The 27,737-nt window shown below is 47.8% G+C and overlaps 3 protein-coding genes and 1 non-coding gene across 4 annotated transcripts; 1 reads left to right on the top strand and 3 right to left on the bottom strand.

Annotated features, from left to right (window-relative positions):
* Positions 1 to 6,451: 6,451 nt before the first annotated feature.
* Positions 6,452 to 8,533, bottom strand: LOC127763333 (SNF1-related protein kinase regulatory subunit gamma-like PV42a). The gene is made up of 2 exons (XM_052287999.1): positions 7,989 to 8,533; positions 6,452 to 7,222 (listed from the first exon to the last, which is right to left on the bottom strand). Exons 1-2 carry the CDS (start codon positions 8,531 to 8,533, stop codon positions 6,490 to 6,492), a joined length of 1,278 nt encoding a protein of 425 aa, XP_052143959.1. The 3' UTR covers positions 6,452 to 6,489.
* A 900-nt stretch (positions 8,534 to 9,433) lies between these two features.
* Positions 9,434 to 21,499, bottom strand: LOC127763332 (protein PECTIC ARABINOGALACTAN SYNTHESIS-RELATED-like). The gene is made up of 11 exons (XM_052287998.1): positions 20,799 to 21,499; positions 20,671 to 20,721; positions 20,486 to 20,576; positions 19,662 to 19,738; positions 13,372 to 13,460; positions 12,425 to 12,544; positions 11,559 to 11,675; positions 11,213 to 11,356; positions 10,986 to 11,109; positions 10,683 to 10,874; positions 9,434 to 10,103 (listed from the first exon to the last, which is right to left on the bottom strand). Exons 1-11 carry the CDS (start codon positions 21,147 to 21,149, stop codon positions 9,738 to 9,740), a joined length of 1,722 nt encoding a protein of 573 aa, XP_052143958.1. The 5' UTR covers positions 21,150 to 21,499; the 3' UTR covers positions 9,434 to 9,737.
* A 515-nt stretch (positions 21,500 to 22,014) lies between these two features.
* LOC127764828 (U2 spliceosomal RNA) lies at positions 22,015 to 22,211 on the bottom strand. The gene has a single exon (XR_008015972.1). It is a non-coding gene; the product is annotated as a U2 spliceosomal RNA (small nuclear RNA).
* Positions 22,212 to 24,244: 2,033 nt separating this feature from the next.
* Positions 24,245 to 27,080, top strand: LOC127763535 (uncharacterized). Its single transcript, XM_052288269.1, has 2 exons — positions 24,245 to 24,605; positions 26,510 to 27,080. Exons 1-2 carry the CDS (start codon positions 24,435 to 24,437, stop codon positions 26,873 to 26,875), a joined length of 537 nt encoding a protein of 178 aa, XP_052144229.1. The 5' UTR covers positions 24,245 to 24,434; the 3' UTR covers positions 26,876 to 27,080.
* The last annotated feature ends 657 nt before the right edge of the window (positions 27,081 to 27,737 follow it).

Here is a 27,737-nt window from a genome sequence, read left to right as displayed (position 1 = left end):
AAAATACTTCTGCTTTTTAGATGGAAGAGGTAACTGGTCTTCTGAATTTATACTCTTTTATTGTCCATTTGTGGTGTACTCCTCCATCTTATTTTACAGTTATAGATTTTTTATCTAACATTTGACCGTTCGTCTTATTTAAAACTTTTTATGTTATCCGATAATAAAGTATGAATAATACTTTATACGTGACTTGTTTCTTAAATTTGTTTTATAATTTTTTTAAATAAGACGAACAGTTAAACATTAAATAAAAAACTCACTAAGTGTGTTTAAAATTGGGTGGAGGGAGTAGTTAACATGGCATGTAGCACACATTTTTAGGAAATCTGGCAGAAATGTACAAATAATAATAATCCTAACTCTACTGTAAGGGAATTATCTTGAAAATACTTTTACATATTACAACCATGATGTACATGGGGAAAAAATCAGTACAATACTACAGTACATGGAAATAATCAAGATTAGCTAGAGTTTAATTTTTCTTATTCTTAGTACATGATAAGTGTCCCTTGCCTTTCGTTCTTTCTTTTTCAGAAAATAAACGAAAAGAGAGTGCATTGAATGTACTTATTGTACACTCCATAAGAGATAATCAGTGCACCACCAGATTGGGCCCCACCCACAGATTAAAAATAAATGTCAACAAAAAACTCTGCACCTCCCCAGCTCTCCTATGGACACTTTCAGGCTTCACATGTTGTACATGTAGGTAGAGAATCTTAATCACACCGATTAGTCTTAATAAGGCTGTCAGTGGCAGTATATGACATATAGATTATACTCTTATCTCCTCCACTTTACCAGACACAATGCTGACTCATTCTGCTCCACTTATCTAGCTCATGGAATAATCAATTATTAACCAATTCTCACCCCCCCCCCCCCCCCTTTGTTAAGCTGTATAAAACTATATACACTGTATTCTGATTTCTGACCAAGTGTAAAACTCTAAAATAGTTTGTAAAATTGTAAGGCAAAGAAAATAAAAAAACTAAATTTTGATAAGGAAACAAACCCATATCTAACCTTAATCAAACACATACCAATTTGAAATGGAACTAGTACAAAGTTTCATATATTGCCAGAGACAATAGTCTACTCCAAAGTAGACCCCAAAATGCAAATATGAAAGCTACTCGTAGCTAACATAAGCAGCTGAACTTGTATCTGTATCTAATTAAGATGTGTGAAATGGAGTGGCTTCACTGACACTCAAGTCAGCATATATATACAAGTACACACTGTGCAAGCAAGATTAGTTGGGTAGAGAGACACACCTAGTCCTGCAAATTAATTACACTTTTTTTCGGTTAAGCTGGTGATCGATCGAGAGTAGAGGACACAGAGCAGTGGCGATTAATGAGTTTTTTTTCCTTGACCGGCTAACTAACCTCTGTGAGGACGAACACAGCTAGGCAGGATGGCAGGCAGTCAGGATCTCATGAATCTCGCTGCATATGTACAGTACAATACAGTAGAGGCAATGCGTGTAGCTCATGAATTGTGATTGTTCTTTCGGCTAGCAAAAGTGGTCACCACTTTTCAGTGCAGGTGCAGCGTGTAACATTTGAAGAAGAGGAGATCAAAAGCTAGGCCAAATTTGGTGAAAGGCAAGGAGGCATACGGAGATGGATTTTTGTCCTTTCAGTGGATGTCTTTTCGTGTTGTGAATAATGTCTAAAAAAACAACAAAATTTTCAGTAAAATAGATAATATAGATATATCATTTTATAAACATATAAGTTCAAATTCGACAAATATAATTAGAAAAAAAAACAATAAGTTTGGCTATATGAATTATGCATTCAATTCGGAGTTAAACTTATTATTTTTGTTTGTATTTGTATGTTGAATTTAACTTGTATGTTTTTTTTTGGGGGGGGGGGGGAATTTAACTTGTATGTTGTGGAGTGGTATATCATATCTATATTGTTAAAATATCTTATGAATTTTAAGTGATACGTAAAAAAATGAGAAGACGTCCAAATAAGGAAAGAACAGAATTTCCGGTCATTTGGCACTACAGTGACCGATAGGTTACTACTGCTACTGGAACATTCCAAAGTGCATGCAAGTCCAAAACTTTTGCAGTGGTGAGTTACTAGGGGACACGGGAAAAACCAGTGAGGAATCAAAGAAGAAACCAAACACAGGTGGAGTTGGGTTTGTGGGTTGTGGACCTGTTTGTGTGTGTGGTTCTTGTGGATGCGAAGCTGGAGCCTGGAGGTGGTGGTACCCGGTGGGGAAGAATAACGACGTCGCACTAGCAGTAGTACAAAAGGTACAACGGCTACGCAACGGTCAAGTTGGGTGAGACCAAGGAAGCCAGGGTCCACAAGAAGAGGCGACGGGAGACGGGCGCCGCGGCAGATTGAGATCCTCTACCTACACGAAACATCGTGCTTTTTATCACTAACAAGTGAATATATGATTCGTTGAACTCATACGTCAGCAACAAAGAAACTTACATACCTCCAATACCCCCCATCAAAACACTACCACCACTACACCCCTATGCTTTTACTCTATATTAAATTAGCTAAGATAAGTATTTATCTAGTTTAAGTTTATTTTATGTAGCTTGAAAGTATTATCAGTTTAGTTAGTTAGCAAGTAAAAATATTAGCAATAAACATGATCTACAAAATTAGTTTGTGATTTCTCATCTTTTTAAAAGTAAAATAGATGATACTTATTTGTGAGATTATTTAATATTTTACATTAAAAGAATTTAGCAATAAAGATTAGTTTCAAACTTCCAATGATATTATTAAAGAGCTAAAATTTAAGTTTTTTTCTTAAAGCACTCGTTTACACATTGCTTATTTTTTACGGTGACTATTTGACCTCCTCTACTATCAATATTAGTTATTCGGTCTCATGGTTTATCTTCATTCCACCTGCCCTAAATTTAAATCCTAGCTTCGTCCCTGGCGGTCTCTCTCCGGCGCCGCGGCGGGCAGGCGGGAGGTGGATGTGATGTGGGGGCGGGGCTCCACTTCGCTTTTGGGTTGGGAGGAGGCGTTTGCGTTTTGCTCTGCTCTGGCGTGCGGGTTGGATAGTACTTGGATTAGATCGGATGACGAGGCAGGCAGGGCAGGGGCATCCGTATCCTGTTGTTGCGAATTGCCGATGTCACAAGGGGATGGAAATGGAACGATGGATAGCTTGCGATGTCACTCCGTCGCACTTCCTGCAGGGGAGCGAACAACATCCCAAGACATGTACTACTATGAGCTAGAGTTGCACGGCAAATCGTGACGATGCCCGCGCAGACTGGATTGCTAAGAACTGGGCCTTTAAATATGGGCAACAATGGGAAAAGAATTCTATGGACTGGGCCAAATAACGGTCAAATTTGCCGGAGACCGAGACGACGACGACCAACCTCTCATCTCTCCTTGGCCCAAGGCAAACCTCGTGGGCCCCACTTCAATCGCCGAGTTTGATTTTGTGTCGGGAAAAGTACACCGAAGGTCCCTCAACTTGTCATCGAGTTACAAAATCGTCCCCCAATCGCAAAACCAGATATCGGAGGTCCCTCAACTAATAAAACCGTTCGCTTGAGGTCCTCCGGTAGTTTTGGACCCGGTTTTGTCTGACGTAGCGGGTGAGTCAGCGTGGGCCCCACGTGGGTCCCACGTGTCAGGCTGCCACATCATCTCTCCCTTCCTCCTCTCTCTCTCTCACTCTTCTCTTCTCTGTGCGAGTGCGATGGCCGCGGCCTCCTCCTCCGTTGATGCCGACGCCGGTGACCGGTTGAAGGGGTCGGCCACGAGCGGCGTGACAGGGCTGAGGGTGGCGGCCGACGAGGCAGCGACGGCAGCTGCAACGCGTGAGCAGGCCGCCGCGCCGGGGTCGCAGCCAACGACCCCCGCCCCATCTCCACGCCGCCCTCGCCGTTCTCGGGCTGTCTCGGCAAGCCGGCCGGCGGGGCGAGGCGAGAGAGGAGGAGGTCGGGCGGCCGGCGATGGGCGACGGGCGACACAGCGGCAGCAACGACATGGGAGTAGGAGGGCCGCCCCCCACACCGCCACCGCAGCCACCGACGGCGCGGCGACAGATGTGCAACCATGGCGGCGGCCTCCTCGCTCTCCCGTCGCGCTCCCTATCGGCGCCGTTCGCCTCCGCCTCGTCCTCCTGCGCCCGCCCTCCCACTCCGCCGGCCTCCGTCACCTCTCCACCTGCTGCCGTGGATGACAACGGTGGCCTCCTCGCTCTCCCCGTCGCAGCTCCTGTTCCTCCGTGCTCTACGAGGACAACACCTCGGGCGCCGGCAACGAGGCCCCCGTCCTGCGTTGCTCGCTGCTGCCGTTCGATCTGAACCTGTCGGCCTCGTCCCCGAAGGAGCCACCGCCGCATCAGAAGGGCGGCCAGAGCAAGCGGAGCGGCGGTGTCGGCGAGCGAGCACAATGGCGGAGCGGCGGCTTCGGTGGGCGAGTGTGGCTGTGGAGAAGCGGCGTTGGCGGGCGAGCGCGGTGGCTAAGAGGCGGCGGCGGCGGATAGGGAGCAGCGGCGCCGACGGCCGCGCCACTCGTCCTCATCGTCGGTGGCGGCTCCGGGCGCGGGCGGAGCAGAGAGGCGTCCTCTCAGCTGTGCTCCTCCCTCGTCGGCTGCCAACCGCCGCTCGTCACGCCGGCCCTCCTCTCCGCCGCGCTCCCTCCTGTTGGCCGCCGACCGCGCTCGCCACGCCGGCCCTCCTCCCCTGCTGGCTGCCGGACGCGCCCGCGGCGCTGGCCCTCCTCTCCTCGCCGTCGCCCCTCCGCCGCGACGGGTCGAGGCGCGCGAGGGACCACCGGGCATCGGCGGCACGTGCTAGGTGGTTGCGGGTGTGGGGGCCGCCGACGCCCTCCTCTCCTTGCCGTCGCTCCTCCGCCGCCTCGCCGCCGACGAGGTCTCCCCCACCACCCTTGACTCGCTCCCCTCCCCTTCCCCCGCCGTTCTCATCCCCACCCACGTCGCCATCACCGCCCACCTCGCCGGCGCCCCCCAGCGGCCGCGCCCGCCCTGGAGCGAGTGAGAGGAGAGAAGAGTGAGAGAGAGAGATGTGGCAGAGAGAGAAGAGTGAGAGAGGGGGAGGGAGATGATGTGGCAGCCTGACACATGGGGCCCACGCTGACTCACCCGCCACGTCAGACAAAACCGGGTCCAAAACCACCAGAGGATCTCAAGCGAACGGTTTTGTTAGTTGAGGGACCTCCGATATCTGGTTTTGCGGTTAGGGGACGATTTTGTAACTCGATGACAAGTTGAGGGACCTTGGTGTACTTTTCCCTTTTGTGTCTGTTTGGAGAGTTTTTTGAATTAGAAGCTTTTTAAGTTCAGATTCTTAGAGATTGTAGGTGCATAGTTTGGAGAGTTTTTTGAATTAGAAGCTTTTTAAGTTCAGATTCTTAGAGATTGTAGGTGCATAATCAAAAACAGAATTGCTAGTTTACTGTCGACAGTAAACGGGGGAAAAATTGTCGAATTTTTAACCGTCGGATTCGCCTCAAGATTAGTGCTAGCGCGTTGGTGGAAAAAATCCACGTGATAACTATAATTTTGTCGACAGTAAACGGGGGAAAAACTGTCGAATTTTTAACCGTCGGATTCGCCTCAAAATTAGTGCTAGCGCGTTGGTGGAAAAAATCCACGTGATAACTATCATTTGTGTGCTGCATGGGGTTCGAACCCAAGACCTCATTCCCACCAGATATACATGGTAGCCACTACATCTCTCGCAAGTTTTTAAAAAGTTTACAAGTTACAGTTAGTTATACTCTAGTTACACCCTAGTTACATTGTAGTTACATCTCTAGTTATATTGTAATTACATTGTAACTATAGTGTAACTATACTATAACTATATTGTTATCTCTATATTTATTAGATATAAAGTTGCATATATTATTTTAATATATATATATACAAGTTATTATTATTATAGTATATAGTTCTAGTCAAATTATATACTGTAGTTAGATTTGAAAGTTTTCCTTAAAAAATACTCGACAGTTTTTTAGCTAATCCCATCAAAAATTAAGTTACAGTGCAATACAGCAATTCAGTGCAATACAGCAATAGTGTGGTTCAAATTAAACTCCTTCGGTTCCAAAATAGTTCCAAAATAAATGTACGTGCAGTTCAAATTAAACTACAATTTTTGAGTGTGTTACCAAGGGCGTGAACTAGTTAAAATTATTTTTGAGTGTTACCGAGGGCGTGTTTAGTCCACATTAGAAGTTCCATTGAAATTAGAACATTGTAACGAAAAAGTTAAGAAAGTTAAAAATTTATGTGTGTAGAAAAATTTTGATGTGATAAAAAATTTGAAGTTTGAAGAAAAAGTTAAGAACTATACCAGGCCCAAACCGATCCATTGATGTTGATGGAAACAAAGCAAAATTCACAACACGAAAACAACCACATTGTGCCAACCATGGCAGTTTGCAGTGCAGATACATACTTTTCTTGTCTTCACGACCAAAAAAAAAAAGTTGTCTAGCTTAGGATGTAGTGGAGCTCCCGGTCCTCGCCGATGGCGGCCTCCCTGACGACGCGGAGCACGTCGGTCAGCGACACCACCCCGGCGAGCAACCCCTCCTCGTCGACCACCCACAGCCGGTGCACGTGGTGCGCCACCGCCTTCTCGATCGCCTCCCCCAGCGTGCTCTCCGGCGAGCACGTCACCATCTCCCGCCGCCGCTCTTCTTCCTCGTCGGCGTCGGCGGCGAGAACGCCGGCGCGGTACATGGCCACCTTCTTCTTGAACTCCGCCACGGCGACGCCCAGCCACGCCTGGAGCTCCGCCACGGGGCAGTCGCGGAGGTCCGTCGCCGAGAACGTCTCGACGACGCGCTTCCCCCTCCCGTCCTGGAGCTGGAGGAGGATCCGTCGCGCGTCGGCGTCGTCGGCGGGGGCGGCGTCCACGACGGGGACGGCGGCGAGCGACGCGGCGCGCATCGCCCGGACGGCCTCGATCACCTTGGTGCCGCTCGCCACGGCGAGCACGGCGCCGCCGACGCCGACGCCGCGCACGGAGCGCGACAGGATGGCGTCCCCCAGCTCGGCGGCGCGCGCGCGCAGGAAGCGCGCCACGTCCATCTGCGTCACCATCCTGTACCCCGGCGCCGCCTCGACGAGCTCCGCCGCCACCACATTCTCCGCCGCGCTCTCCAGCGGCACCAGCGCGCGGTGCACCCCCTTGCTGAACGTCTCCATGCAATCCAGCACACTTGCAGTTCACAAAACACAAATTGTAAAAGGCAATCGTAAATTGCGTCACCATTCTGAAATTGTTCCTCTCTGTCATTAGAAACGTCTATAAACTCACACTATCTTATGCGGGTTGTTTTAAAAAAAAAGTTGTTACAAACTTATATTGCAAATGTACATATTAACAAGTAATTTTACAATTATAATTTAACACATACTAGAATAAGAAATTAGTTATATTTATTTATTGTCTAATTTTGTGAGCAAGATTGGAGTAGTTCACAACAACCGACAACGTGTCAATAAAAACATTTTTTTTTACAATTACACGTATCAACAGCTAAAAAACAAAGGTTTTGAATTCTGAAGAAATATTTTTTTATGTGTGTCATTCGATTTCAGTTTGTAACAAGAATATGAGTATAGGAAAACAAAAGGAAATTTTTCATTACAAGCTGTAGAAAGAAAACATACAAAATTTTCTACCACTTAAACCTCTTGAAAGATTCCTATGAATTAAAGTGTGCATGTATTTCTATTTCTTCTATTCTTTTCCTATTTCTATATATAGGTTAAAATTCCTTAAAAAAATCCTACAACCCGAATAAGCACTAATTATCTACACATCAACAGCTAATTAACTCCACGATGATGAGAAATCAAATTAGTGCAAATGTGCAATTTATTTATGATCTGATTTTGTCAGGAAGAAATAATGGTTTCTTCCCTTTTTGGCGAGGAAAGAAATTAAATAATTTGTATGGTGCAATTCAAGAAGACACTACCTGGTGTTTGGATGGAGAGTCCACAGGGTGAGGCCTTCGAGGGAGTGGCCGATGACGGAGGAGACCGGCACGGCCATGCGGTGGTCGAGGTCGACGGCCTCGCCGGGAGCAGCATCGGCGGCGGCGTCGTTGTCATCGCCGGCCTCGGCGATGTGGGCGAGGATGTCGAGCATGTTGACCATGCCGATGTAGTGCTTGCGGACGGCGCCGGTGGCCGGGTCGGACTCGAGGATCATGGACCCGCCGGCGCCGATCCAGTGCCCCGGCGGCGCGGCGACGGCGACGGCGGAGACGCGGGCGGCGAGGAGCGCGTTCGCCGTGTGCGCGAGCGTCGCCGTGTAGGGGACCTCCACCAGCCGCCGCTTGGCGCGCGCCAGCTCCACCACCTTCCGCTCCCGGAGCACGCCGCAGAGCCCCGCCCGCGCGCGCTTCGCGTCCTTGCTCTCGCCGGCGACGGCGGCGGCGACGGCGTCGTCCTTGTCGCCGGCGGCGTGGCCGCGCAGCAGCGCCTCCTCCGCCGCCGGTGTCCTCAGCTGCTGCGCCATTGCCGATCTTGTACTGAGTTTTGTGTGGAAGATTCTAGTGGTGATGAATCTGTGTCCGGGTATCGAGAGAGGCTACGAGTTTGCATTATAAACAGCTTTCGAGTTGAGAGGACGTGGCGAGCAGCAAGCATGCATGGGCTGCTTGCCTGCCGCGTGTGTAGTAACGTAAGCCTAGTGCTTTTTTTTTTTCTTCTTCCTTTGCTTTTGTTTAACTAACCAACGAGTAAAGTGAAAGAGTGATGAATCATCCAGTAACTACTACCTACTGCCTCTGTCTTAAAAAAAAAAGGTCAAACCATGTATTTCCGTGACAACGTTTAACTGTCCGTCTTATATAAAATTTTTTTATAATTAATATTTTTATTGTTGTTAGATGATAAAACATGATTAATACTTTATACGTGACTTATCTTTTTAATTTTTTTTATATTTTTTTTAAATAAGACGGACAGTCAAACGTTAGACACGGAAATCAAGATTTGTCTTTTATTTTTTTTAGTAGTCCACATCTCATCTGCAGAATAAAACGAGTTCACCAACGAAGGCCCAATCCAGGACCAGTTCATCCAGTTTATCCGTTACTAAGTGTTTGGTCTGCTCCCCTCCTAGAATTTGTGAACATTTTGGTAGATCAGAAAAAAAGAAAGTGGAGTACCCTGATTGGGAAGCTTGTAAAGCCTTGTTGCACTCGTAGTTTTTCTTATAATTATCCAGATTTTAAGAACTTTTTAGCTATAGAATCTAGTAAATAAAATAAAAGATAAAAACTGAAAAGTTTAGTTTTCTTAGAAGTTGATTATCAATCAACTGATTCTCATAATCTTAGCTTACTGACCGTAGTTTACCTAATCTTTCATAGTTTTCAGGAAAAAAAAAACACCTTGATTCATGATCTCGACGATTTTTTAAGCAAAATCCGCGGACTTCTATCACCATGAGCTGGCTCAAAACGTTCATCTCACGTCATAATTCATTCGAAATATGTTAAAGTTTGTTCAAAATTAGCAAAAGAGTACGCTTCGCTGGGGCTCGAATTTCGCTGACCAATCGAGGTGGTAAATCCTGCTAGTAATAGGACTACGTGAGCAAAAAAAAAAAAAAAACGAAAACGAAAAAACAAGAACATAAAATGTTCTAGCACAATACTGCCAGTGATCCTAACTGTATAATTGAACTTTCAAGCCTGAAGATTCATCAGGGGGGTTCAGGCTGTAGGACACATGCAGGGAGTGAGAGGATTCTCCCAGAGGTCGTAGTTGGGGAAAGTGGGCTCGGGCAGCCCGGCCCTGGTCTGGTGGGTGATGACGACGTCGTCGGAGAAGGCGGCCCAGCCCATGTGTGGGTCGCCGAGGGACTTGGACATGAGGCCCTTGTCGGGCTTGATGGACTTGAGCCGGTGGCGGCCCCCGTAGCGGCGGGCCCCCATGATGAGCTTGGCGAAGTTGCCGCCGTGGGTCATGACGAACGCGTCCGACCTCAGGCACACCAGGAAGTCCAGCGCCGCCAGGCTCGTCACGTGCTTCCGGAACGGCGCCAACTCCGCCGCGCTGGCGAGCTCCTCCTTGGTTACCTGCACCAACAAGCCGATCAGTCATGGCCTCAATCTCGAAACAAAGAGATTGTTTGGTTGGTTTTGAGCTATTTTTTTCTACTACAATACTCAATTTGATAAGAAACAAAATGTTCATATGACACTAATAAAGCTGTCAAAAATTTGATAGGGCAAAAAAATTGGCTTCAAAAGCTGCAATCATTTTTTTTTCCCAAAAACATCACCAAATTGGGGTTTTTCAGGGTCGGTAGAATGAGCATTTGTGACTCTTCTGTGTTCAGAGTTCACCAGTCAGTAACACGAAGGCCATGATAGCATTTTGTCCTCATTGAACCCTTTCGGCATCATTGTAGTTGCCCTAGAAACATTCATGAGGCCAAAATAGCATGCCTCAATGAGGCCCATGGATGTTTTTCAGGGTCAGTAGAATGAGTTTTTCTAACTCTGTGTTCATGGATGTTTTTCAGGGTTAGTAGAATGAGCTTTTCTAACTCTGTGTTCAGTGATCACTACTGCTACACTAGTCAGGAGCATGAAGGCCATGATAGTATTTTGTTTTTTTTTTAATGAAGGGGAGTGCGAATGTCTAGTGCTTACCAAATTTGGGAACATGTTTCGGAGGGGAGCCATCCTGTTTTTGCCGCCATACACTTGCCCTGACGCAACGTATATCTGTGTTCCTCTTGTGTAACCCAGTGCCCGGAGGATGATAGCGATCTCACCAGGCTCAAGAGGGCAACGGCCTTCTTTTCTCTTTTGCAGAGCTAATGGCCACAGGTGAGACCCATTCTGCATGGGAATACAGGAAAGAGACAATTTGTTAGATTGCTAAAGCATGTGTGCTTCACATCTACAAAGTTTAAAGACTGAACTCATCAGACAACTGGGACCCTGTATGACCTTATAGCGCCTTGGCCATTCTTTCTGCCTATAAGCAGCCATCATCTCTTTCTCCTCCCGCGTCCCAGCAAAATCACAAAAGGACAGGCCTACCATTCCTTTCTCAAATCTCAGATGAAGAGCCCTTCAAAAGGAAAGTGCTACACTTGATTAGAAATGAACTTAAGTTGCCAACTTCAGTTAGGTTGGGCAAGCAGCAGATGGCTGTATTCTCTAAGGTAGCTTACATGTACGGATTTACACTGCCAGTTCGGTTCCTCATCCTTGCTGCCAGCTTATCAGCCATTTCTTCAATGTCAGGCAGGAACTTTAGTGCATGATAATTAACTCTGCATCGTAGCCGGTTAATCTCCATTGGGACATTATCGTACCTGAAATTGAAGTTTTTATGTTAGGCTTTGGTTGTTCAATGCCATGCAAAGATATGGTAAATTGTAGTATATCAGAAACTACAAAGCAAAAAAGGAGGGAACAATGTTCCCTTCATAATGTGCTGGAGCTGATTGAACTTGATTGATATTTTGGATTTCGGAATAAAATGTATGAATAATCATCAGTCAATTATTGACTTACCCCAACCTGTCGACAAATGGCTTAATAGACATTATCTTTTTCTCTTTGATCCTCGGGAGTACATTATCAATGTAAAACTGAGCAGATGCATACTTTGGGATGTTCTTCACAGTACGCCTGTGATAGATCAATGAAATACAGTGAAATATATATACATAAAAGGTATGAATACAGTGCAATCTGTTGATCTCTAACATATATATCACTGTACAAGAAGATCAATGCATACAATGAATGAGAAATTAAGAAGGTAAACGAATAAATTCTAATAGGGAGAACAAGGCAGGACAGCAGCTAGTGAAAGAAAGACTTTGAACAGTTCCAACCATTTTTGCTCACAAAAAGAAATAATCCACGTTTTAATCATAGATCTTCACTTCGTGGTAAGAAGATAGTCACAGGATACTTGGTTCCACTAAACTGTAGGCAGTGGGGATTTAAATTGGACTTTGGGATGACAATATCAATTCTATAACGGTTATATGAAAGTGTACTCTCCCATCATCTTGAGATAGAACAAAGACAACCAAGAAAACTGATAGAAATCTTGGAAACAACTGTTTTGATGGATATATTTCAGATGGTCCTCTGGACTTCCAATGAGTATACAATAAAATCTTTAAAAATAAAATAAATGTATTCTTAAATGACTCTAGCTAAGGATACAAGACAATTACAGTATAACAGCATGGAAGTAGTATTAGGTTTTTCACCAAATCCATGAAAAAATGCTATGATGGCAGCAAAATAGCAAATGGTTTTGCCAAGCTCATTGTCAACAGTATTCACTTGTTGTAACATTGATTTTCCAAAAGTAAAGGTAGTTCAGAGTAAATGCAAGGAGTAAGTGTGAGTGTAGCACATACTTTATACTAGTAAAGAGCTCATCTTTTTCTGTAAACCAGTCAGGAATGTCTCGGACAATGCGCACATCATCCTTCAAATAGTTTATAAAATGATCCACGTCAAAGATATCTTCAAACTTCCTGCACATAAGATACATGTGCTTAAAAATTACTGATGCCAAAACACAATGCATATAAAGGAAACGAATCAGAAAATACTGCAACTAAGAAAATCATGAGTTCATGACTCTATGCAACTAGCAATTATTCCAGGTATGGGACTCAGTACCCATTATGGAATTGAACTTAACACCAGCTAAGCACGTATCACAAACTTCTGCGGTTATAAGATTATTACTATAAATTGAAATGTTCTAAAAACAACCTTGATTTGGATTCTTAATGTCCATGTACTAGCTTGGTAAAATTGACAACACAAAATAAAAATGTTTCCTTATCTAATTTACTAGCCAGAAATTAATTTATATTACAGTCGTTATGAGTTTTCCAGGGAGAATGACTGAGGGTGCAACACTACAATGGTCATTGTAAGCATACTATCAGAAACATTACAGTGGTCATGAATTTTTCAGGGAAAATAACTGAGGGTGCAACACTACAATGCTCATTTTAAGTATCAGAAACAACTACATTTGAAGCGCACTTATGCAGAAAAGTTAGTCAATTTTATTTTCCACAGCAGCTGCTGAACTGTTCAACATAAATGCATCAACATTAGAAAGATTAAGACAACTGTTTTGATTTATGAGAATAAATAAGAAATCAAGGCAGAACACAATTTTTTCTGCATTTCTAAACTCTCACATACTAAGTGGACAGTGTGTTGACTCCTGAGTTGCAGGGCACTTCATTAGAGATTTAGCGAAGCAAATTTTGTAACATATAACTACCCACTAACTATCATAAGGGAAACAGACAAGTAGAAGACACTAGACTTGAAAACTTACGTCTGGTCTTTCCATATTTGATCCTGCTTTAGAACTGGCAAAATAAGCGTTGCCTTCATTATCTTAGCAATTGCAACAGCGTTACATATCTGAAAAAACAAGAGATGAGTGAAATTAACATGCAGACCATCTGCTTTAACTGGAACTCAATGCCATCCTAGGACACGAATGACTGCTGCTCAAGAAGTCTGTATGATCATTCTGTGTGTTAGAATTTCAATGGTTACTCTCATTGAGAAGAGGATGGCACTCGAGATGGGGCAATTTTCTGGTTTTCTTCATTCACAAAACACAAAAGCCATGCCTACCCGAGGGAGGTTGGATACATATATAGCCATAGCTGGCTGCTAGCCTATTGCTGCACCCTCCTAGTCTAAAATTCGAAATTTGAATGGAATGCTGTCCTAGAGGGCATCCAAACTGAATAAAGCATAAAGGAGGCATAAAGGAGATGCTAACTGCTGCTGTCCTACTAACCGCAGCTGTCCTAGCAACTGAAAAATATGCTAAAGGGTAGATGTTGTCCTGAAAAAGGTGAAACTACCCAAAAGCAAAAAGAAGAATCACGACCAAGGACCACAAAGACTTATCCAACATTCTCCCCCTAAGTTTTGTGCGTCGTCTTGTGGGGAAGTTGGGCCATCCCGATCCTGGAGCAGAGCTCGAGGAACTTGATCCTCCCAAGAGGCTTGGTGAGCAAGTCCGCAAGCTGGTCCTTGGTGTTGATGTAGCTCGCCTTGATGCTCCCTTCCTCCAAGTAGCTTCGGATGAAGTGGTACCTCACCCAGATGTGCTTGCTCCGTTCGTGAAAAACGGGGTTCTTTGCCAGGGCCAGAGCGGACTTGCTATCCACCCTGAGCTCCACCGTTCCAGTGTCTCTGCCGAGGAGATCACTAAGTAGTCGAGCAAGCCAGAGCGCCTGGGTCGAAGCGGCGGAGGCCGCCATGTACTCGGCCTCGCAGCTGGACAGGGCCACCACCTGCTGCTTGACCGACTGCCAGCTAACGAGGCACTTGCCGAGGAAGAAGAGAATCCCGCTCGTGCTCTTGCTGGTGTCGATGTCGCCGGCGTGGTCGCTGTCGCTGTACCCGACGAAGTGTGCCTTGCCAGGACACCTCGGGTAGTAGAGACCGTGGTCGAGAGTCCCTGCAACGTAGCGGATGATCCTCTTCACAGCCTGCTGGTGCTCCGTCGTCGGTCGCTGCATGAACCGACTGACGTAGCCGACGGAGAAGGCCAAGTCCGGCCGTGTGTGGGTGAGGTAGCGAAGGCTCCCCACAAGACGCCGGTACTGTGTAGCATCCACCTCCTCCGCCGTGCTGTCGCGGCTCAGCTTCAGTCTCTCCTCCATCGGAGTGAGAGCTGGGTTGCAATCGGTGAGCCCAGCCAGCTCAACGACGCGCTTGGCGTAGGCGGTCTGTCGAAGCGTGATCCCGGAGTCGTCCTGGTGCACTTCGATCTCCAGGTAGAAGGAGAGAGGCCCCAGATCACTCATCTGGAAGGTGACCTTCATCTCCTCCTTGAACGCCGCGACCTCCGCATCCTTGGTGCCGGTGATCACCAAGTCGTCAATGTAGACACCCACCAGCAAGGCATTTCCTCCATTGCCCCACCGGTAGATGGCCGCCTCGTGCGGGCTTTGCTCGAAGCCCATCCCCTTGAGCGTGGAATCCAACTTGGCATTCCACGCCCTCGGTGCCTGCCGCAAGCCGTAGAGGGCCTTGTGCAGGCGTAGTACCTTGCCCTCCTTGCTGGGGATCACAAATCCCGGCGGCTGGTGCACGTAGACCTCCTCCTTCAAGTCGCCGTTCAGAAACGCCGACTTGACGTCCATGTGATGGACGCCCCAGCCTTCCTGAGCAGCCAGCGCAAGGAGTCGCACGGACTCCATCCGTGCCACGGGAGCGAAGGCATCGTCGTAGTCGATCCCCTCCTGCTGCACGAAACCGTGTGCCACCAAGCGAGCCTTGTGCTTGACGATGGCTCCGGCTTCATCCCTCTTCAGCTTGAACACCCACTTAAGGGTGATCGTGCGGTGACCACGAGGGAGGTCAGCAAGCTCCCAGGTGCGGTTCTCCTGAACTGCGTCCATCTCCGACTGCATCGCGGCACGCCATGCCGCGTGTTTCTCGGCCTCTGCAAAAGACCGAGGCTCACCGTCGTCGCACGCAAGGTGCAACTGCGCCTCTAGGTCGCGAGGCACCAGTCCCGGCACCGGCTGGTCGCCGAGAAGATCCTCCATCGTACGGTATCGTAGCTGCTCGCCGTCGTGGTACGCGTCGATGCGCTCCCCGTCGTGGGAGAGCGGAGTAGCGAACTCCACCGGGCTGCGCTCAACACGAGCTGGCGTCGGAGTAGACGTGCTTGGAGGAGTGGTTGTTAGTGCTGGAGCATGTGGAGTCACTGGCTGGGGTGGTGTCGACGAAGAGCTCGTCGTAGTCGAAGTCGTGGCCCGAGGGTGTGTTGGTGTCGGAGTCGGTGGAGATTCGGGGGCTGGGGTAGACACGCTCGGTGAAGAAGAGCTGCCTACTCCCCCAGCTCCCTCGAAGTGGACGTACTCGACGGTGAAGTCGTCGTACGTCGGAGTCGAACCATCGTCCACCGCCTTTGTCCCATACCCACCCTCGCCCTTCGTCGAACACAACGTCGCGCGCAGTGCGCACACGCTGTGTCTCCGGGTCGAGGATGCGGTAGGCCTTCGAGCCCTCCGCGTAGCCAATGAACACCCCTGGGGTGCTCCTGTCGTCGAGCTTGCCGATGTGGCCAAGCTCCTTGGCGAACGCGAGGCAGCCGAAGACCCGCAGGTGGGAGACCGTCGACTTGCGCCCATGCCAAGCCTCGTACGGTGTCCTGCCATCGAGGGCCTTGGTAGGCGAGCGGTTGAGGATGTAGGCGGCCGTCACCACCGCCTCCCCCCAGAAGATGGCCGGCATCCCCCTCTGCTTGAGGAGGACCCAAGCCATCCCCACAACCGTCTGGTTGCGCCGCTCGACGACGCCGTTCTGCTGCGGGCTGTACGGCGTGGTGTAGTGGCGCTGAATGCCCTCATCAGCGCAGTACGACGCGAATTCAGCCGCTGTGAATTCGCCGCCGTCGTCGGTGCGCAGCACGCGCAGCTTGCGGCAGCACTCCGCCTCTGCAGCAGCCTGCGCATGCCTGATGGTGTCCGCAGCCTCTCCCTTGCTGCCGAGGACCATCACCCACATGTAGCGGGAGAGGTCGTCGACGAGCAGCAGGAAGTAACGACGTCCTCCTGGTGTGGCCGGTGTCACTGGGCCACACAAGTCCCCGTGCACGAGCTCGAGCCGCTCCTTGGCTCGGAAGCTCGTCTGCTGGGGAAAGGGGAGCTGCCGCTGCTTCGTCACCACGCAGACGTCGCAGAGCTGCTCCACGTGGTCAAGGCACGGCATGCCTCGCACCATCTCCTTGGCACTGAGCTGCTTCAGGGCCTCGAAGTGGAGGTGCCCGAAGCGCTCGTGCCACTGCCACGCCTCATCGTCCCGACGAGCGGCGAGGCAAACTGGTTGTGCGACCTGCGCGCTGAGGATGTAGAGTCGATTAGTGCCTCTGGTTACCTTGGCAAGAAGGCGATGACGGCGATCCCAAATCCTCATGAGTCCGTCTTCGACCAACACGCGTGAGCCGTTCTCATCCAGCTGTCCCACGCTGATGATAGAATTCCTCAACGCGGGGATGTAGTAGACTCCGGTGAGCAGCCTGTGCTCACCGGACTTGGCGGTGAAGGTGACGAAGCCAACACCCTTGATCTCCACGCCGGAGGCGTCCCCGAACTTGACGGAGCCTCGGACGCTGGAGTCGAACTCGGTGAAGAACTCCCGTCGGCCGGTCATGTGATGGGTGGCGCCGGTGTCGAGGTACCACCCATCAGCCTTGTCGTTGCTGGAGCCGTTGCAGAGGGAGACGAGTACCTTCGGCTCATCAAGGTGGAGGAAAGCCGCTGCGGCCGGTGCCGCTGGAGGTAGCTCGATGCTTGCGTGAGCCAGGAGCAGAGCCGGCTCTTCCTCCACCCGTGCGACGTGGGCCTGGCCGCGTCGTGGCTGTCGACAGTCTTTGGCCCAATGGCCAAGCTTGCCACAGTTGCGGCAGGCGTCGTCTCGTGCCGGCTTGTGGTTGCCGGTGGCAACGCCCTGGGCGCCTCTGCGGGCGCCACCCTCGGCACGTCTTCGCGCCCACCGTAGCTGGACACCTCCCCGCGCCTTGCGCGGCTTACGGCCGCCTGTCGGGGAAGATGACTCCCCCTTCCTCCCGTCACCCTGAGAGGCCTCCCACTGCTCCCGAGTGAGATGGAGCTTCCCGCCGATGGTGATGGGCCCCGAGAGAGGCTGTGGCTCATCACCATCGACGACCTTGAGGCGACCTAACGCCTCCTCGATCGACATCGTGGAGAGGTCCAGCAGAGATTCGATCGAGCGAGCGATCTGCCTGTACTTCTCAGGGACGCAGCGGAAGAGCTTCTCGACAGCTCTCTCCTCGTCGTAGGTGTTGTCGCCGTACTGCACCATTTTCTGCAAGAGAGTGTTGAGACGGAGAGCAAAGTCATCAACATCCTCACCTGGCTTGAAGGCCAGGTTCTCCCACTCCTTGCGGAGTGCCTGCAGTGTGGACTTGCGGGCGCGGTCGCTGCCGATGCGTGCCGCAGCGATGGCGTCCCAGGCCTCCTTTGCAGTCCGCTTCTAGGAAAGCGAGAACTGCATCTCGGGCGGGACTGCAGCGATGAGGGCATCCAGTGCCCGCCGATCCTCGTCGTAGTCGACGTCGCCGTACCGGACTGCCTCCCACATGTGCCGCACCTGGAGCCTCACCCTCATCACCACGGCCCACTCGATGTAGTTGGTTTTGGTGAGGGTAGGCCACCCACCGCCGGGACCAAAGTCCCTGACCACTGTCTGGACGCCGTGGTGACCATGGCGCCGGTCAGGGGAGAGAGAGCCGCGCTGCCTGCGAGGGCCGCGTGCGGGCTCCGGGCTGCCGCCGGCACGCCCGCGCCCGTCTGGGTTCCCATCGACGGGTGCGCGGTCCCTTGGGCCGCCGCCGCCGCCGTGGAGGTGGGCTGCTGCCCACCGCTCTGCCTGCTCCCGTGCCCTTCCTCTTGCCAGCTCCTCAAGCTCCCTGTCGGCGGTGATGTCGCCGGCGATGGAGCCGTTGATGCTGCTGCGCAAGGTCTCAACCTCTACCTCCGCCGCACGTGCCGCATCTTCCACCGCCTCCGCCTCCGCCTCCGCCCTGGCTGCTGCCAACTCCGCTGCCGCCAGTCTAGCCGCCCTCGCTGCTGCTGCAGCGGTCTGAGCCGTTGCTCGCCTGCGCTCTTCTGCTGCGGTGAGCTCGGCGTCCTGCTGACGCCGAGTGCTCGAGGCGACCGAACGCCGAGACCGAGCGTCGGACATGGCGCACCTCCGGGGGGCTGCTGCGTGGAGAGGGGGAAGGGAAAGGGGAAGGAGGAGCAACCGGTGCTGCTGCTGCTGCTGGCTGAGAGCTCAACCGAGCTTGGGAAGGGGTGGAACAAGAGATGTTTAGCCTACAGGAAAGTGTGGCTCTGATACCGGATGTTAGAATTTCAATGGTTACTCTCATTGAGAAGAGGATGGCACTCGAGATGGGGCAATTTTCTGGTTTTCTTCATTCACAAAACACAAAAGCCATGCCTACCCGAGGGAGGTTGGATACATATATATAGCCATAGCTGGCTGCTAGCCTATTGCTGCACCCTCCTAGTCTAAAATTCGAAATTTGAATGGGATGCTGTCCTAGAGGGCATCCAAACTGAATAAAGCATAAAGGAGGCATAAAGGAGATGCTAACTGCTGCTGTCCTACTAACCGCAGCTGTCCTAGCAACTGAAAAATATGCTAAAGGGTAGATGTTGTCCTGAAAAAGGTGAAACTACCCAAAAGCAAAAAGAAGAATCACGACCAAGGACCACAAAGACTTATCCAATACTGTGGGCTAGGGGAAATTAAATAGTATTAAACAGCAAGATAACATATATTTTTCTTAATCCAGCTTTTAGTAGATCATAATAAACTCATGCAACCATGCTATCAAGAGGAATTATAGATTATTCTGAAAGGCTACTGTAATTGTCCTTTTGCAACAACTAATCTCATAAGATAAATAGTTCTCAAATAACGAGATCTGGTATACATTATTATATTGTGATAAATATATGCTTAGGCAGCAAACCGTTGCAGGATCTAAACGAACATTTAGCACTCAACCACTGAGACAAAATAAGGAGAGGAAGCCTGGGAGAAATAGAAGAGCATACATACAGCTATACGCTGTTGGTTCAGTCCACCCTCAGCATGAATAAAAATATATCCAGAGGTTTCATTCTCAGGTGGGACATCTGCGTGATATAGACATATATTATAGTCACTCATGACAAGAAACTGATATTCAATGATTGTTGAAGGCACAATTGTACAAAACAAAAGTGTGTGTGTATACACAGTTTGAAGAAAGCTTGCTTGCAATGAATCATTAAGAGACAGTATAAGAAACATGGCAAGAAGAAAGACCAGCTTACGTTTAAATAGAGTTAACTAGACCTAGCAAAGTACTTTACAAGGAAAGTATCCTATTTATGAATTTTGACCCATGTACTCATATTGCTCACTAACAACGAAAAAGGTGCATGCGAACTGCATTTTAAATTTACCCTCACATCTCATATGCAATGTCTCAATAATTAGCATGGAATAAATATGCCATATGTTTTCTTATAAATCAACCACATTATATGAAACAATGGATCTCGACCTAACTTCTGTCTGAAATTTTTTGTAACAGTTAACACGGATTAAAATCACCATATGCCGTTTCATAACCAATCATCTGAAATGGAACTATGGATCATGTCTCATAAACCAGCGACCTAGCATCAAATTACGGATCACAGTTCAACCTAATCTCAAAATAAAACTGGAAATTCAGATTTTAGCTGGTTTGACAAATTATGTACGGAGTACCATCTAGTTCACTCAGGGCCCAAAGAATTTTGGATAAATGACTGATTGATATGAAGATTACAACTCCTTTAAACTATGTGAAGATGCTGCATTGTCGCCTATCGCGATGCGAGTGCTGGACTTGCCTGATGGTTCATTGCTGCGGCGCTCTGCACAGGGTTTCCAGGACGTGGTAGCAGCACGTGGATTCTCCCATAGGGAGGGGACTTCCTTCGTCTGCACCCAAAACAAACAAATTATTTAGACCAAATCTCCCGACGCACACCAACATTCACTGAAACTTTGCGTGTGCAGATGAAGAACACTCCACCTCAGGGCAGTGCAGCGTGATCCCATCCTTCTGGCACAAGTAGGGCGCATTCTAGGATCAAAAACAGGAAGCATTGGTAAGTTGCGAGTCTGATGAAAACCGAAATTCGGAAGAGGAGAGGAACTCACGAGGCGGGACCAAACGGAGGTCGCGGAGAAGGCGGCGGCGAGGAGGAGGAACGCGAGGAGGGCGAGCAAGATCCGGTAGGAGGAGGACGCGGAGGGGGACCTGGGGTCCTCGAGGGCGAGGAGCGAGCGGAGGGGAGAGGGCAAGCCGAGGCGCTTGTGGTGGTGAGGGAGAAGAGGGGAGGAGCGGTGCGCATCCTTGCCGTCGTCGTCGTCGCCGCCGCCGCGGCCGCGCGCGGAGGAGGTGGAGGCGAAGGGGGAGGAGGCGGCAGAGGCGTCGGAGTCGCGCTTCGCGGGGGAGTTGGAGGAGCGGGCCGCGGCCGCCGCCACCGTCGAATGCCGCAGCTCAGCCATGGCCTCCGCCGCCGCCGCTGCCGCCGCCGGTGGGGGCAGCGCCGGCAGTGGGAGTGGTACTTGTTCAGTGTGATGCTCTCGGGTGGCGGCCACGGGCCACGGCCCAAGGGAACATGAACTTCGGAATACGACAGCATTTTGTCTCCATTTTGTTTGAATTCCTTGAAATTTGAGTTAATATTAATTTGAACATACTTTTTTTAGTAATTGACACACAGAAGATTTAAGTGCCGCCATAATTCCGTTGTAATATTGTGTTCCCTCCATTTTAAAATATATAAATAATTTTAGCATCTCTCGTAAATATTAAATAATGTATATTTGGGTTGAAGAATGGTTGGTCATTAACATCTTCATTTCTACTTCCTCCTTATCAAAATAATTTATTTTTCACATTATCTATTACTAATGTAATTTTTTTTTACTTTTAAAAATACAGTACTTGAAAACAATTTTTTTTCACTTTATCTATTACTGATGTAATTATTTTTTACTTTTAAAAATACAGAACTTCACTCCGATGTAATAATTAATTAAAAATAAATAGAAGGAAAATAAACAAGGGAATAGAATTATTTTTCCCGTCGTACTATATACTGGCTGCAAGTTTTCTGATAAAAGCACAGTGATGCCAAGCCCTAGATGATCAGGTTTGGGCATTCCGAGAAACTTGAACGGTTTTAATTTTGGATTAGAGTCATTACGGAGTATTTTACCAAATTTTCAATTACATGATTAAAATTTTAAATTTGATTTGGTTCGGGCATTCCGATAAACTTGAACGGTTTTTATTTTGGATTAGAGTCATTACGGAGTATTTTACCAAATTTTCAATTACAGGATTAAAATTCTAAATTTGATTTGGTTGGGGTGCGCCAGGCCCAGGCTGTAGTGCAACGCCTGGGCGACACGCGAGGACCCCAGTGGCAAGCCACTGTAGTGGGCCCTCCCCCATAAAAAATAAATTTAATATCGAAGTGGACACATGGCCCACATATCAGATATTAAACTGATAAGAACAGATACTACACTTGATCTTAGCCAAAAGGCCGAGAAAGGTATGCTTTGGGACGGAGCCCTCCGCCTCGTTTTATAGCTTCCGCGACCGCCTCAACTAGCTGAACGGGCGAGGTGGTACTAAACTCTCCCAGCAAAACCAAGCGGCGGCAACCTGCGCTGCTACTTCCCACCGCTTGGGCCTAAATACTTCGTAGAGCCCACGTAGTAGAGTGGCCCATGAACTTGGCCTGTTAGTTACACTGACATGTGGGGTCAGATGATTTGCTCCAAGTTGGGTTTCCATGTCGCGATTAGCAGGGAGGTGTCGCCGGCGAGAGAGGGGATCGGCGGCGATGGACGGCGCCATGGATGCCATCAGCGCCAAGCTCGATCGCCGGAATCCGGATACATCGCCCAGCGCCCGCCGACGAGGTCTAGAGCGGCGCTCCTCGATGACGGTGGCGGCGCTGGCGCCGGCGTGGGCCGTGGCGGGGTGAGCTGTTTGTTCGCCGGTGATGCTGCCGCCGTCCCTGTGGGTACATAAGAGTAGTGACGCTTGCCGCGGACGGACTTTGTGACTCTGTTCGTAGCACAAGTGGCAGCCAAGGCCCCAAGGACGAGAGCATATGTTTTTCTTTTTCTTCCTTCGAAACTTGAGTTGTTAATTTGAGCAGCGAGAATTTTGAGTAAATTATCTCCGCAGATATCGAACATGGTTACTAGTACTTGCTATTGTGTTTAGAATGGTATGAAATGTAATATAAACCTCTTGCATACTCCCTCCAGTTCCATTATATCTGATGTTTTTAACAAAATCAAATTCAAACAATATAATTTTTTAGTATCAATAATTTTTACAATATTTATTTTAAGACAGTTGAGCACAGAGTATAGATTGGTCTTTAAAAGTACTTTAGAAATTTAAAATAATTACTTTTTATATATTATAATTAAAACCGTAGTGAAGGATATGTTTTGAAGATTATGTCGTCATTCAAAAAATTAAGAATTATGGAGGATTTAAATTTTGTGTATACATTAATTTGGCACTAGTTATCATACAGAAGCTCCAAAAATATACAACATTAACCAAGAAAAACATATGAGATGCTTAGGTGAATGACAAAATCCATATATCGCATAGCTTGACATCTCTATAAGGATAGTCATAAAGTGCCAAACGTGTCGTATGGTTTGCTTGCACCATGTTGTTGAATGTCGCTCTTCCGCGAGGTCGCGTGGCCCTTGACAAGGGATAGTTGCTCCACCTAGCACCGTCTACCAACGATACAACGATACAATGTGGTATGGTGATTTTATCAATACAAGGTGTGTGGTCTTGCGTGTGTCTTCACATACTTGAGGCCATTTGCACGGTGGCCTAAGTGTTCCCTAGTCTTCACATGAAATATCCGCTAGCAGACATAGATATATAAAGTGAATGGAGGGAGTTCATTTCCTTCTTCCTTCTCCAGCTCCTGTACTCCTCTGCCTCGCCCTAATAATCCCACTCCCCTCTCATCTTTCTCTCGATGGTGATTTAGCAGGGTAGGGAAGCTCAAGCCCTCCCTTCCCTCTCCCCCTCCCCTCCCCCTCACACACACGTTGTGTTTCGCCGCTGGCTCTTAGTGCGTGGGTATACCTTTTACGAAAAGGATAAATGTGACAATTATATGATGTAAAGGGAACAATAAATATAATTTATGAGTAACGACAAGGGCTTCACGCTTAGACACGAAATGAAACAATATCTTCATCCTATTTATATAAGGGTGTATAAAGCATATACTTGTCGAGGATATTGTGTTTTTGATATAGTTTAATTTTGTGAGTCCTCATTTAACCCATAGGTGTAATGACATACAATCAATCAACAATATATGGTCAGTGTGATTTATAGTCATAAGATAGTCATGCCCGTCATCGTGATAAGTCATATTCATAACTGCTCCATATTTTCAAAAATATGAACTTATTTGAGTCAATTTCATGCTTCGAAAATTCAACAAATTCGCCTATCTGAAATTTCGAACTCCCAACATCGCACGAAAAAGGGTGGAAACCCGCATCATCATAGCAGCCACAAGAGAAAAGAGAGGGACGGCTGGCAGCAGTTTCCGTTTCAGTTCGCCTCTTCTCCAATAAAGCAGCCGCCCCAGCACTCACGAACTCCTGGAATCATCCGGAGCCGCATCCCGCCGCCGCCGCCGTGCACCCGCCTACCGGCGGCGACCCGTCGATCGGGAGTGAGTGAGGCAGAGAGGGCGCGAGATCGAGGCGTGGGAGATGGACCCGTACGACGTCGAGATGGAGGCCGCGGAGGGGGAGCCGATGGCCGAGCAGGCTCCGCCGCCGGCTGCTGCGGCGGCGGCGGCGGCGAGAGGGGATGGGTGGAGCATGCTGTCCCGCGCCCGAGTCCTGCTCGAGGAGGGCAAGCCGTCGCTCGCGCTGCAGGCGGTGAGGCTCTCTCTCTCTCTCTCTCTCTCTCTCTCTCTCTCTTCATCTCTCTCTCGGCCCGCTTCCATTTCGCGTGCTGTGGCCGCGTCGATCCCTCGGTCGGTGCTGGAATGGGGAATTCTCGAGGTTTGCGTCACGGATTTACCTAGGGGATGAGAGGTTCATCATTCGATTAGAGGTTCATGGTGTTCTATGTGATTCGATTTAGCTTATGACGGTCTTCGTTATGGCGTAATCCAGCTTGGAAATCGGGATGTTATGCGCACAGAGAAAAGGGGTTTGGTGTGATTCGTTCTAGGTCTAGGGTTTATTTAGGGTACGGGGTTTGGGATCTGTTAGGTATGATCCGCCCTAGAAGATGTTAGGTGCTCGTCTGCCTTCTCACTTTTGCACTTATCCCTTTCGGTTATGTCCTTTCTTAGACTAGCAAATAGTAGAATTAAGTATTGTTATGCTCATCTTTCTTAAGAAATAGAGAGAAGAAGATTGCAAAGTGATGCATTCACAGCGAAATGCATGTTTCAGTATACCTGGTGCTCATAGTGTTGTATTGTATTGATTCCACCATCAGTAATTCAATTTAGTATTTACAAATGAGTTCTCATATTTCGGTCATGGAAAGGCGGGGAAGTTGAACCGATTTAGTGTGTTCATGCAAATCTTAATCCTTCCAAGTGCCATAATGTTAAGTTGGGCCTACTGGCCAGAGTTTCCCGCGCAAATGCACAAAAATTCTTGAGAAATCAATTATTCGAGCTTGAGTTCCCGTATAACTGCACCACAATTTTTGTAGTATTCGAGACATTGATTGTTTTCTTTACTGCACGATTTCCTTTTCCGATGTTTCTCCCTAAATTTAAGAGTTTGTCCCTCCTTTTCTAATTTTGCCCAATTGTTACATGATTTTGTTATTTTCTCTCTTTATTGTATGCTAAAGACCTAAAGTAGAACAACTAAAAAGTTTCTCCATCTGATTAAGGCGAGAATGGGAATGTCTATGAAAAGGGTGCTAGTCTGCTACATATTGGTATTGTCTGAGTAAGAACACCAGTAGATTGGCTGCATACATCCGCGTTGGATGTAGAGGCCAGGTTACCCATTATCTAAAAAAAGAACACCAGTAGATTTACAGCTTCACCTTGATCAGCCAAGCCTTTTTTATTGTAATAATGGGATTATTCCTCACCTCACCTGATAACCTTTGCTAGTTTGTAGTTTATCACTTATATCCCTGTTGTTTGAACTATTGAGCTTCTATGAGACCGCATATTACATAAGCAGATTGCATATCATGATCTGGAGCATGATCTAAATTCAAGAATAGGCTCTTGATGCATCTTAGCCTTTTTGTCCGATGTATTAGGTTCTACACTGAATATTTTAGTTTCCTAACTCATATGCATATACATTGAGTAATGATTATTCTGCTAGTCACAGATGGCCATTTAAACCTTCTTGAGATGTATAACATACTTGCTATGACGTAAGACATGAATGAGAAGAAGGTGACTAGATTACATGACTGGTATTGATGCATACGTCTCACAATGTTCACTTTTGCTGATGAATTGAATTTAAGATAACAGAAATAGTAAGCTAATCAATAAATCGGTTTAATTTTTCAATGCTCTGTTGCAGTTTTGATTATTTTTAGGTACTTCCGTTTCAATTTCATTGTCCTGTCCATTGATATGTGTGCTGATACTTGTTAATTACTGAGTCAGTACATTCCTGATCTCTTTTCCACATTCACTGAAACATTTCATGATGACAGCTAAAACTGTCTGAGCCTGACTTCTCTGTAGAAACGAGGTCATAAATTTTAGCCTGCGTATCAAACCTTTTCTAATTCTGTTAACTCAATTAATCTCCTTCTATTGATTTTCAACTTCCAAATCATGCAGATTCTCTTGGCCATAAGATCCCAAGGTGGTGAACAGGCTCTCATGCAGACGCTGAACCGTGCACGGGAACTCTACAGGCAAAGATCACAGCCCAGCCCTAGTGTTGATGATCTCGCTTCTTTGCTTGCACAATGTGCTATAGCAGAGTCGCAGTCAACAAACACTAATCCTCAACAAGTACCTGGCTCTGACCCTGTCATGATGCTGGATTCTGATGAAGTCTGCATACTTGCTGAGAGTGGAAGGAAGCAGATAATTTTAGATGCTTTTGCTGACGGCAGCAGCTTCATTTGCTTGAAATGTGGTGGGCTGTTTAGCACCTCGCGCAAAGATGAGCACCTGGCCTACTGGTGCGGGACTGCATGATCCTGGCGATGCCCATAATTATACCTGTGGCCACCCCAGTCAATGATCATGGTACCCGTGAGATTTTGATCTTCTGTTACACCGAGGCAAGAGCATTGCCAATGTTGGACATTGTGTGGATAAAGCTTGCCATATCCCTGTAATCTGTTCATCCTGTACTTTTTTGCTGGTGAAGTGGAAAAAAATCTCTATATGTTTGCCTGTTTGCCATTGTTGTCTGCTTCTCATGTTTATCAGATTCTCATTCAGTCGACTTAGACAAGGGAGAAAACGGGTACTGGAGTAAGCAAATGATGCTGTGCCCCTTTTCGGCTAAGTTTTCCAGCCATTGTTCGTAGTGAAGTATCCATAAGCAGGTAAGGTTCCTTCTTATATACCAAGACTCCATAGGTAAAACTCTGCTATCATACCTGCTACCATGCCCTAAATGTTAAGCTTCACTTTATGTTTACTCTTTGCCAACTAAATCCTTTGTTTAAGAGAGCCAATGATCATGCCATTTTTTTTCACATGTGGTTGTTACCGCATTAAACAACTGTTAGTAATATCTTGAAATTGGCTCCAATAAGCTTGAGGCATTTCAGGGCTGCAGATGATTCTCAGTGTGCTTATTGTGTTCCATGCCATTTTCTTTATTTCTTTTTGGTTTCTTGCCGAGGCTTCACTTGAAGGCAACAAAAAAATAAGATGGCTCATGGACAGGCACCTCCCATCCACAAACTTTAGTTCCTGCCACAGCTGTGGCTTATATTCCAAGTGTTCACTGATAGCATCTTCCCAGCTGAGGACCCTTGTCAGAGGGTGTTCAGTCTTCTTTTCTTCAACAATGTGTTTTCTCACCAAACATGATATTGGTCTTTTT

The sequence above is a fragment of the Oryza glaberrima genome, chromosome 2 (genome assembly GCF_000147395.1).
Source record: "Oryza glaberrima chromosome 2, OglaRS2, whole genome shotgun sequence".
Classification (NCBI taxonomy): Eukaryota; Viridiplantae; Streptophyta; class Magnoliopsida; order Poales; family Poaceae; genus Oryza; species Oryza glaberrima.
This window is presented reverse-complemented; position numbering and strand designations above follow the sequence as displayed.

Excerpts from the sequence above, each read along its gene's own strand:
- LOC127763535 (XM_052288269.1), top strand. The coding sequence starts at position 24,435 with ATGGACCCGTACGACGTCGAGATGGAGGCCGCGGAGGGGGAGCCGATG. Across the intron at positions 24,606-26,509 it reads CGTCGCTCGCGCTGCAGGCG|ATTCTCTTGGCCATAAGATC; the intron begins GTGAGGCTCTCT and ends CAAATCATGCAG.
- LOC127763333 (XM_052287999.1), bottom strand. The coding sequence starts at position 8,533 with ATGGCGCAGCAGCTGAGGACACCGGCGGCGGAGGAGGCGCTGCTGCGC. Across the intron at positions 7,223-7,988 it reads ACTCTCCATCCAAACACCAG|TGTGCTGGATTGCATGGAGA; the intron begins GTAGTGTCTTCT and ends GTGAACTGCAAG.
- LOC127763332 (XM_052287998.1), bottom strand. The coding sequence starts at position 21,149 with ATGGCTGAGCTGCGGCATTCGACGGTGGCGGCGGCCGCGGCCCGCTCC. Across the intron at positions 11,676-12,424 it reads GAGCTCTTTACTAGTATAAA|GCGTACTGTGAAGAACATCC; the intron begins GTATGTGCTACA and ends GATCTATCACAG. Across the intron at positions 11,357-11,558 it reads CCATTTGTCGACAGGTTGGG|GTACGATAATGTCCCAATGG; the intron begins GTAAGTCAATAA and ends CTTCAATTTCAG.